At 41.7% G+C, this 11,199-nt stretch overlaps 1 protein-coding gene across 5 annotated transcripts in view; it reads right to left on the bottom strand.

The window, feature by feature from the left end:
* The window catches only part of LOC118290191 (1-phosphatidylinositol 4,5-bisphosphate phosphodiesterase beta-4-like), a 58,914-nt gene that overhangs the window by 14,169 nt on the left and 33,546 nt on the right, over positions 1-11,199 (bottom strand). For all 5 annotated transcript variants that reach the window (XM_035617658.2, XM_035617664.2, XM_035617661.2 and 2 more), the window contains 14 exons: positions 10,254-10,313; positions 7,314-7,457; positions 4,402-4,481; positions 4,196-4,249; positions 3,993-4,074; positions 3,762-3,862; positions 3,253-3,310; positions 2,252-2,360; positions 993-1,203; positions 761-854; positions 559-638; positions 385-469; positions 203-293; positions 2-97 (listed from right to left, as the gene is read on the bottom strand). In XM_035617658.2, coding sequence (XP_035473551.1) covers positions 2-97; positions 203-293; positions 385-469; positions 559-638; positions 761-854; positions 993-1,203; positions 2,252-2,360; positions 3,253-3,310; positions 3,762-3,862; positions 3,993-4,074; positions 4,196-4,249; positions 4,402-4,481; positions 7,314-7,457; positions 10,254-10,313 — 1,345 coding nt within the window. The remainder of the gene's footprint in view (position 1; positions 98-202; positions 294-384; positions 470-558; positions 639-760; positions 855-992; positions 1,204-2,251; positions 2,361-3,252; positions 3,311-3,761; positions 3,863-3,992; positions 4,075-4,195; positions 4,250-4,401; positions 4,482-7,313; positions 7,458-10,253; positions 10,314-11,199) is intronic.

Raw genomic sequence — 11,199 nt, 5'->3', positions numbered from 1 at the left:
CCGTTCTCTGTGTCGTCTTCATTCTCCTCTCCCATGATGATGGCAGGAGTGTTGATCTCCCCTGCCTCCATGTGTTTCTTAAAGGCCTCTAGCTGCTCTGTGTTAGATACAAAGTCACATGTTACAACACAAGATTATGTAGAAACAATGTCATATATTTAACTGATATCTAATATTTCAGTAGGATGAGAAGTGTACGAACTCTGTTCCACTTCGGGTTTTAAGCGTTTGTTTTTGATGAGAATTTTACGCTTGAGGTCATTCGGAGAGGGTAAGGGGCGTGCAGATTCAATCTGCCAAAGACAACACATTCATACATTTAGATGTGGCTCACCATCATCCTGTTATTATTTAATTACTGTTGATCAAGAAGTTAGTATTCACCGGAAAGTTCTCCAGAGGCTGTTTGAGGAGGAAGTCTCCAAAGATTTCCTCACAATATTTGGCCATCTTATACTGCTGGGGTTTACTGGTGACACACACACACACACAAGTTGAAAACCTGTATAACATTACTGCAAATAATCTCAAAATCATACAGTAAAGCACTGAATCTACCTGCAATGATTTTCGAAGGACAAAATAATGGGGTAGTCTGAAGTGACAAACGCTGTCTCCTTGATGGCTTGGATAACATCCTGTTGGAAGGAGAAAGCCATGATAGATGCAACATCAAGCTCTAGACACTAGGAGGCAGTGACACATTTTGAGGAGAAAGACTCCTGCAACTGTTGCGGTGAATCGGTGAGTGTGTGTTCACCTTGAACAAGATGTCTGTGCACATGGCTTTGCCATGAGTGATGATGGGCTCCTGGTCCTCTCCTTTCCCGTCCCAGCAGTCCAGCTCCACACATCTGACAGGATGGAGAGCACACTGGACTTCACCAACAACTACACTTATCCACCCATCATTCCTCTCTGTGTGTGTATGCATAAATGCGGTGGACTGTGTATGTGTCTACGCCTTCACAGACCATGACACACTTGTGTACCTGCATCCGGACAGTAGAACCTGGCGGTACATCTCTACTGAGGACTTCCCTCCAAACTGTCGGCCTGTCAGGTAACTGTTGTGGGAGGAGCTGATGAAGTAGTGGGCCAGTGGCTGGTCCATGTCCTGGTATAGCTCCAGCCGGTCCAAGAAGACTGGAGCATTTTCATCTGACATCAGGTACCGGCAGAACCCATCACTGGACATGTGACCTGGGGAAGAGGGGACAATAATTAGCTGGAGGATGCAGTAGTGTCAACAGCTTCCATAGAAAATAAAATAGTTGCAGATATTTGTCATATTACAAGGTTTTGAACTGGATACCTTACTTTTCATGGATTGCTATATAAGTGTACAGCTTGTGATTATAACTTCCATAGTTTACAAATCTGAGGCCAGTTTTAGAAAGTAGGTCTAACAAACTGAGCCCAACCCTTCACTCTCAGTTCATGAACCCAGATCATCTGATCTGAGTACTACTACAACTAAGTATATTCAGTAAGAACATGCCCTGTGAATGAAATGACAAAACAAAAAACTCAACTGAGCTCCAACACTGCAATTCACCATGGCGACTATGCACATTTTTCTTAAACACAGCAGCAGTTTAAAAGCCGGAGTTGTAGAAAAGAATTGATATAAATAAAAAAATGCGTAGTCCACCAGACCAAATTATGTAGCAGACTTTAAATTTCTTAATGGATGCTAAGGTGCTTCCGGCAGCAGAAGATTAAAATATTCATCAAACAGATAAGACAGAACTTTATAGATCCGACAGCCTCATGATTTTGGTTATTTGCAGTTAAAGAATTTAAAACTGAGCGTACGTTTTCAGATGTCCGTTTGACATTTTTAAAATCTTGCTCAACAGCATTTAATGACCACAATTCAACATGTAGTAAAGCAATCAATTAATCATATTTCACCAGTCATTTACTTTTAAACCACTGTTAGTGTGTCTGAAGAAAAAAAAAAAAGGTTTTGAAAGTGGACTATCATGCTCAATAATCTGGTAACAGTATCTGTTCATTATAATAATGGTAACAATCCTGGAGAAGAAACAAAGTCAGTACAGCATTATATTTGCCATAATAATAAGAACAATGAGGCAGAAGCTGAAAGTTACTGTAACTAGATATTTCAGCATAGAACTATGCCAATGATCTGGTGTGTCCTGCAGTGTCAGAGTTTCACAGGCAGATGGCAGCACAGTCAACAACATCCATCTGCCTCCTGTTTCCCTCCATGCGTCCCCTTTACCTTTCTTTTTCAGGTCCTCATCTCGCTCGTACTTTTCAATGATCTGCATGGCTCGCTTAGTGTCGTAGAACGGGAACAGAATCTCATTTAACCTTGGGTCACGCTGGTTCTGTAGAGAAACACGTGCACACAAACACAGTCATCCACGCTAACAGTTATTTCCAAAACACAAACTGGATTTAGGACACTGGCGCACACACACAGGGTTCAGTTTAATGCAACATGGGATGAAGTGCTAGCTGCTCCTTTTGAAATATGCCATTTCCTTATCTGGACTAATAGAAATGTTATAGTTGCTTTTAACAGTTTACTTCATGTGGTTCTTAATAAAGAGCACTTAAGTCTAAACAAGATTGTGAGATATTCACAGGAAACCAAACTAACAGGTTTAGTTGGTTTAAGTGTTTGCTCAAAAGATAGGAAGTCGTACAAGATTGAGGGGTTCAGGGCCGCTCTATAGTAGCAAAACAACAGCGTCAAAACAATTATAATGCAACTGCCCACCCTATAAACCAGGTGGGAATGAATCTAACCAAAGCTGTGGGTCTACTGGCGGTTCCAGAGCGTGAGGCGAGCACACACAGGACTGTACAGTGGAGGGACTAAAGGTATCCAGCCACAAAGAGCACGGCCACAGACCACAGACAGACAGCAGGAAACAAGATGAGCGAACCGGGAAGCAGCAGGATGGAAACCTCTATCCTCCCGTTGCCATGGCAACACCAATCAGACGCGGTAAGCGAGGGGATGGGGAATGGGACAAGGGAGGGCATGCAGAAGATGGAAGTTGGTTGAAGTTGCCCTTGCAGGCTGACTGGAAGTTAAACATTTTGTCCATCTCATTAGTGGAATTTGAATGAGGGCCGGCTGACGAGCAGTCCGGGCTGGAGGGCAACTTCCACCGAGAGCAGGGAGGGTGCGGGGGTGAAGCAGGGGAGTTGCAAAGAGGGGCACGGGCAAGCTAAATACACAGAGAAGTTAATGAATGATAAAGAGCTTACTTCATTCAGAAAGCTGACTAACTGGTCTACAGTTAAATAATCAGTTTTGTTCCCATTGCTGCAAAGGAATTAATTAGAAAAAAAACAAAACAAAATGTTATGCTTCTTACACAGTCACCCTCACTCATTCACACAGTCAGTTCAAATTAGAAAGCAGTTTTTATAAGAGTACCATTCTTGAATGTTACACTTTTAGTAACAATATGTTAATCACTCTTGTTGTCATTAGCTTGAACATAATTAATGTTGAACTGTGGAAGCAGGTTAGGCTGTCCAGACATAGTTAGTGCAGCAGGCGCAGAAACATTTGTCCGGATTATCGATGCAGTATCTCACACTTGGGGGGAGATTTTAACAGTGGGTATTGTTGTTCTGAATTGCCACATGGTAGCATGGGTACAGGGCAATGCAAGGGTACCACTGTGGGTCATTTATTTGGAAGATTTATTAGGTTTTATTATTTTTTCAGTACAAACATGTTTGCAGGTGGGCTGAAAAGGGGGACTCACATTTTCTTGAAGAGTTCCTCCATGTCTGTGCGAGGGCAGATCTTCTGTGTGAGCGTGTAGAAAACGTCAAAGGGGAAATCTGATGGTTCAATCTCATCATTCTGGGGATGGAAAACAAGTCTGCCATTATTTATCATGAGAACTATTTACTGTATTTGTGACTAAAGACAGTCACAAAGAGCATAGATCTACTGTATCTGACCACTACAGAGTACATCAGTGTTGTCGGACCTTGCCACTAGGAAGGCCCAGGTCCTTCAGAGCCTGAAAAATCCCTTTCTCTGTCTTCCCTGATGCAAATGTACGTGTAATGCTATGAGAGACAAGGAGAGAACAGCCGGGAAAAGATTAGTGAATTATACCAGAATATAAAAGATTATAGGAGAAAATGGCAAAGCAGTTTTACAAAAAAACAACTTTCAATTCACTCTTACCCTCTCACAGGAATCTTTCCATTCACGTTGGTCAGGAAGCACGTTCTCATCCAACTAAAGGAGTGAAGGAAATGGGCCCATTTCTCAGCAGAATTATAGGGAATAATATCACATGCGTTTACAGAAAAAAACTGTTTAGAGCATATTCTAATCATAGAATTAAGGTAATTAAGACACGAGGAATGTTTGCAGAAAAATTAACTCACTGTTTCTTGAGGCAGGTCATTGGACAGACGTTGTTAGCCTTAAAGTTGTGAATCACCGACCTCAAACCCTCAATCCACTTCTGCAGACAAACAAGCAAAAGTATTTAGGACACACACATGCATAGGGCATCCAGAGGGGTGTATTGTTTTTAGAAGTGAGTGTCTTTAGGGACATAAACACAAACAATCAATTGCCTCTTAATTCACATGCGCATGTGAGTGTTTTGACAGGACAATCAAACACACTGGCATGAAAACATCCACAGTGACAGGTGTCGAGGCTACACGCAGTGACGGTAAACAAATAGCCTTGGAACTTTACAGGGAAACCCTGCTCCGGTAACTGCAGCAACAGAAACCACAGTGAGGAGGAGAATCTGAGGAATTATTGACCCCTTCGCTTTTCACATCTCTGAATGTCTCTGGATCAATCTCTCCCCCGCACAAATTATTACTGACATCCATTATACAAGTATAGATAACATGCAGGGATAGTCTGTTTGGGTATGTGGTGTCCATGAGACAGTGTGTCCGTTGGTGTAAATAACTCTGTCATCTCTGATACTTAGAGCCACCTGCATGCTGGGATGTACTGATGGTGTCACAGTGTGTGTGTGAGAGAAGGGGACAGAAATAGAAGGAACAAATGTGTTTTAAACCATGGGGGATGAGGGTGTGTACGTGGATCCGTGTGTGTATGCCTCCCTAGGCCGCCCTGCTAAAGGCTGTTGCATTGATATCACTGGCAGCCCTGTGGCAGGGAGCTCTCTGGAGTGAAAACATCATTTGTAATACCCATCACCACAATTACAGCCTCTCATGGGAACTGCATCGACACCAACACTGTGGTGCTGAACAGTCCTGTGGTGACACCCAACAGGCAAACTGGTTTCAAACTGGTTGTTGTTTTAAATGCTGGGGACTTTTTATGCGTCAGAACTTAGAAATACTTTCATTAAGGCAAGCACTATGCTGTGACTTTCAATTATTCTAGTTGTGTTGTGTCACTTCCAGGGGGCTGAGTTTCATCCCCTCAGCACTTAAAACAATCACCATAGATTAACAACAAATGTGGATGATGTGCATGTTTACATAAATTCAGCTTTATTTTCATCAGAAACTCTTTGTGTGTATCAGTTATTGATTGGATGGATTGAGCTTCTTACTTGGCAGACGACCTTGAGCCCGAGAAAAACTGCACTGAATCTAAGTTGTTAAAGTGCTTTTTCTTGCTTTGGCTTTGTGTCTTTCAATTACTGCCAAGCCTTTGGGGCCACAGTGGATTTATCACTAATGGAAGATACAGTAGCTGACTTTTACTTGGTTTTCCTCCAAATGCCCCCTTTTGCTTTGAAGCTGCTTCACATCTAAAACAGTCTTCCTAAACTCTGCCAGAAAGTCAGAGGACAGTGATAATGTACAGTCCTTTGTAATGGTCAAAAATGGGAGGAAAATACCAACAAGCAACGTTAAATTGATCAAAACAAGAACTACGGCTGTAGCTAAAGCCTGAAATTCGGCTTATTTATGTGTTTATACCTTTAAGTTTAATCAAGAAGCCTCGTATTCCGCAGTCTCATGAACACGGGCACTGTAGCTTATTTGGAGTCAGTACCTCATACACCGTCCAGCTGCCATAAATACTCAATAATGTACCAAATGGATATTAATGTGCAGCTAAAACAATTGTCCTCTAAACATGAGCACTGTTTTATATGAATTACAGTGCAGCTGTTTTAGGAAAGCCTTTTACAAAATTAAGCTCTATAGATTTGTGAATCATTAAAAGATTATAAGTCTTTAATGGGAACAAACAGGGTTGAGCGTGCTAGACAGGGAGGGTGAGTGAGAGAACAACAAGCTATTGTTGGTTTTCACCATTTAGAATAATGCCAGCGCTATTGTTTAAACAATATCCAACTTAATTCTCTTGGTGTAAAGCATTCGTTAGGTGTCACTCACTCTTTAAAGCCAGATCAAGTCATGTTCACAGTGTGAACGTTGTCTGAAATAATAATGTCTGCTGATTATAGAAAGAGACACAATCTCAATCAGCCAGTCTCTTTTAGAGCTTGTTCTCTGATGAGTGGGTGGGGAAAGAGAGGAGAGAGGGGGGACTTCAGAACAAGACAAAAAAGACAGAAAATAACGGCTGAAGCAGGGGAGACCAAGGAGAGTTAGATGAGGTGAGACGGGGAGAGATGAGTCACTCAAAGTGTCTATTTATCAGAATAAACCAAGGTCAGATCTGCCTTGTGGAGGAGTTGGCATATAAAACCTTCACCTGGATATCTGCTTTGTTTCTGAATGAAACATGTGCTGTGTCTGGGTGTTCTTTTATGCCTCTGTGTTACACACTGTGAAAATGTTGAATTCATTTGAATCTTACAGTTAAGGCTGGCTTTGTTTTCTGACCATCAAGGACGTGCATCCAAATGTTATCCCCAACTGCATCTTGGGGGCTTTGAGGAGTTCTGCTGAGGTTGTAGCATATCTGTATGATGTGGCCATATCAGTTGGAGGGGAGTTAACTAAGTTAATTTTGTTGCTGAAGGGGTTGTGAACAAAGAATAGAGTGAATAGAGAGTAAGAGAATATGGGGAGAGAAATAGTAGGAATAAATGTGTTTTACACTGTGGGGTGTGTGTCTGTGTAGAGACCTAATTTTATCCTTGTAAATGACAGTCATCCATCACTCTCCAAGGCTAAAAAGTGATCTTCTCCATTTTCTCTAGTAGAAAGTAGAAAAACTCTCCCTCTCGCCTTTTCTGTAGCAAACTTATTTCCACCTTGAACATTGAACAAACACTGAGATTTTCGGACTAAGCTGCACTCACGTTGACTTTACATGAAAAATAATCTCATGGCCAAAGCACCTGAGCTGTGGAGATTGATTGAATGCATGCGTTTACCCTGGCTGTGTCCGGGCTCTCTGCCACCATGAACATGAAGTTCAGGTTGACCAGGTCTGTGCCACTGCAGATGCAGATGATGCAGCCCTCCAGGTCTGCCTCCGTCTTTCCAATGGCCTCGAATGACGACAAGATCTTTGGTTCCTGAGATGGAGTAAGAAAACCAAAAGGCAATTCAGTTATGGGAGTTGAAGAAACACCATCAGAAAAAAACAGCTTGAGAGACATTGAAAACAACTGGGAGATAAAACTAAAGGTGTGTGTTGTAAAATAATCTTTAACTTTAAGAGTTACCGAGGGGAATGAAAACCCCCTTCGAGGGCAGTCTGGTATTAGTGCAGTAAAACAGTCACTGACAAGAGAACACAAAGGGAGAGAAGCTTAGTGGGAAGGATGCTGAAATGTTTATTGCTGTTGTGGAGAAGCCCCCGGATTTATAAAAGTATGATATACAGTATGTGTTTGAAGCTCCATCAGCTCCAGGGAGATAAAAAATGCATAGCAATCACATATTACACACACATTCAATTCCCATATTCAAAACAAATCTTAGCTGCCAAAACAATGTGACAGATCATGGAAGAGTACCACTGAGTCCAGATTTACACATGTTTAACTGAACTCCTTCAGACGACACTTGACTGTAGCAGGTTGGAGAAGGTTAGAGGAGGTGACTGTGAATCAGGTCCACGCTGTCGTCAAGTGTAAGAGTAACACTGGAACGGACATATGTTTAAAGGACTGCTAATAGGACATGGTTTGTTTTGAGTGTCTGCCTTCACAGCACAGTGAAGCATACGTTGTTGGGTTTTATTCAGCTACAAGCTTTTTTTTTGCAACAATAGGTTATAGTTTAGTTCACATGTGCCAGGATTTTAATGAGAATACAAATCCTTTGTGACTCAACATGATTTGCTGTCTTTAAAGTCGTGGGGGGGTTAATGTGAAGCTCTCTCTGCACAGGATCTACAGCTTCCTGGTCAATAAGATCAATTTAATAACCATATTAGGAAAAACAAAAAGCAGCAGGCAAGAAAAAACAGATTTGCACTCTGATTGAGGGTCATCCACAAGGGTGTTGAATCAGGAGCAACTGGACTTGGTTGTAGTTTCTTGAAGATGTTTTACCTTCATTCAAGAGGCTCCTTCAGTTCTGACTAAGTTGTGGTGAAACGCAGGTATTTATCCTCTGTGGAGCATGGGCAGTGCTTCAACCAGTCATTAAAACTGTTGTAACGAGGGTCATTAGACCTTGTCCACGCTGTTGTTTTGCGAGTCACAAGAGTCTAAGATTGACAGGTTTGAAGTCTCCTTGGAAGAGATGAAAAAATACGGCATTGTAGGTGGGAGAAAGATATTGTCTCAGACCTCCTCCCCTGTTGAGGGATGGTTTCTCTATTTTAACATATTATATATAGATGGCTTCCTTCACACCTCTTCCAACCTCTTCCACCTCTTGGATATTCTTTATCAGCAATACTATTATGAAAAATAAGACAAAATGCATCTGAATTTATCTATAAAAAAGACGTCAACTGGATTTAATATATTTCATGCATTTATAGCATTAAATCTAACAGATAATATGAATTACAAACTATACCAAATGATATGAGTTGTTCCTCAGAATCTACATCTCTCACTGCAGCTCAGACCGAAATGACTGAAGCATAAAATCCAAACCAACATTCTCTCACTAGCAAAACCACAGCTCGACTCGTCCCTCTCATCGTTTCAACCGGATTTCAGTCTGCCACCTTCGTCACCCTGAAGATACAGATGCATTTTTGTTATATGATTGAATTAACAGGTAACAGGCTCTGCTGCTTCAAAGCCCCAGCCAGCAATCATCCAAAGCCATTCATCTTCTCTCACTCATTGGATTATGTGAAACGGCTCTCGGAGCTTGTGTAACCACGTTAGCCTCTGAGGAGAAGCACTGCTATCGGTTGCTCTCAGTCTGCTGTACTTGCAGAACAGCACACGACGTTTGAACAAACAGGAGGAGCTACTATCAGGCTGCAGTATCTGTATACGTGTCCGTACTCATGTACAAACACACGTCCACACAGAGGACCAAACAAACAGACCCCCTCCTGCTGTCAACAGCACACAAACAGATTATGCACACAGCACATACACACACCAGCGTCTACTGTCAGGCCTCAGACTTTTAGTCGCTTCACAGGTTCGCATCCTGATTAGAGGCAGGCATCCACGTGGGTATTCCTGTGACAGCTTTCATTATTCATCTGGTCCACGTGATGCCAAATCCTGTGATATAATGTGTCGCTGTCGAGGCTGAACTACACAAATCAATATTTAATATACAGAAGAACCCTACAGGTAAACACATTGTGTGTACCTGTGGCTCAAAATCAGCTACATAAATGACTGACTGGTTTCCAAGAAGAATAATGCAGGTCGATGGTACGTTCAGCTGTCTCAGGATCAGTTCCTTATTACATAAAGGAAAGCAATTCTGACAGAGACAGAACGTCTTATATCTGTGAGCTTTTGATCCTGTGGAGTGAACTCCTTAACCCAAAAGTTCTCTGACAGCTCATCATAACAGTGTTTCATTATTCCTCTCTGGGTCAAAAGCACAAGTCAGGGCTGCAAATAAAAAGTTTCAGATACAACCTGCAGCTAAACCCAGCCAGGGTCATATAAATATTGTTTAATTAAATATTTCATGTTTACGTTCCTCAAGTGCCCCAGGTGAACCTGGTATTTGAGAGAGAACCTCGGCAGTGAGGAGGCAGCCGAGAGTGGGTCGATTGATACAACACACAGCCGATGACTTTGGCTAATTAAAGCATGATTAACAAGTCTGTGAGTTCGGTCTCCTTAGATTTGGGAACGTGGGAGCAGGACACAGACTACTGGGTAATGTTGTGGAGGCAGAAGGGAGGAAATTATTTTTCCTGGAGGTCTCACCTTTGGGACGGCCCCAACACGAATACTGTTGATGAGCGAACACTCGAGCACCTGGCCTTCCTACAGGAGAGATACACAGAAGAGGCGGAGAAGTTAATGAAAACAAGTGGATTACAGTGTGTATTTTCTGTGATTTTTGCAAATACTTCCAATACTTGACATCCATAAATTCAACATACAAGTACCAATCCTTAATGTCCACCCACCTGTCTCCCTACAATGAATAAACAGGTATAGAGTAACAGTGTCTAGATGGATAGTTGTTTATTGTTTGTTCAGCAGGTTGAGCTTCTAGCAGCTAATGTCATACTTTTACAGTGAAAAAGTTACACCTAAAAGCAAAGCAGGAGAAAAATAAAGCAGACTATAGTTGACGGTGATGGATAACTTCTCAGAAAGTCTACACTAATTTAAATCTATGGCTCCCTGGAAGGTAGCAATCAATTTAAAAATCGTTTGCTTTGGAAAACATCAGCAGTGGGGAAGATGATTTGTAGTTACATTTTATTTTGGGGGTCGTGATGGTCAGATGATTTCATTCACTCAATGGCCCTATCATTTCTTCCATCATGGTGATGCAACTGTGATGAGCTGTTTCCTTCAAAATTCTTGATGAAACCCATAAAAAATCTCTCTTTCCTCAAAAGTATCATTTTTTTCCTGATGGAAAACAATTCCATCATGGCCTCGCAATGGCTTGGATCTACACCTTTGCTTCATTTAGTTTTTGTGGATCTATAAATATGCAAATTGGTTCCGCCTCAGCTGCTCGCCTGTATCAACGACTGTGCTCATTAGGGATCGACCGATACAGATTTTTTAGGGCCGATGCCGATACCAATTTTTTTTTCATCAGCCTTTAACATTAGGAATGTTACAGTTATAGATTACATGAGCCTTTGGCTTAACTACATTATCAAACAGCTGATAATGTGTTGCTATGGTT

This window comes from Scophthalmus maximus, chromosome 18 (genome assembly GCF_022379125.1).
Source record: "Scophthalmus maximus strain ysfricsl-2021 chromosome 18, ASM2237912v1, whole genome shotgun sequence".
Taxonomy (NCBI): Eukaryota; Metazoa; Chordata; class Actinopteri; order Pleuronectiformes; family Scophthalmidae; genus Scophthalmus; species Scophthalmus maximus.
The sequence above is the reverse complement of the archived record's forward strand: the minus strand, read 5'-3'. Positions and strand labels throughout refer to the sequence as shown.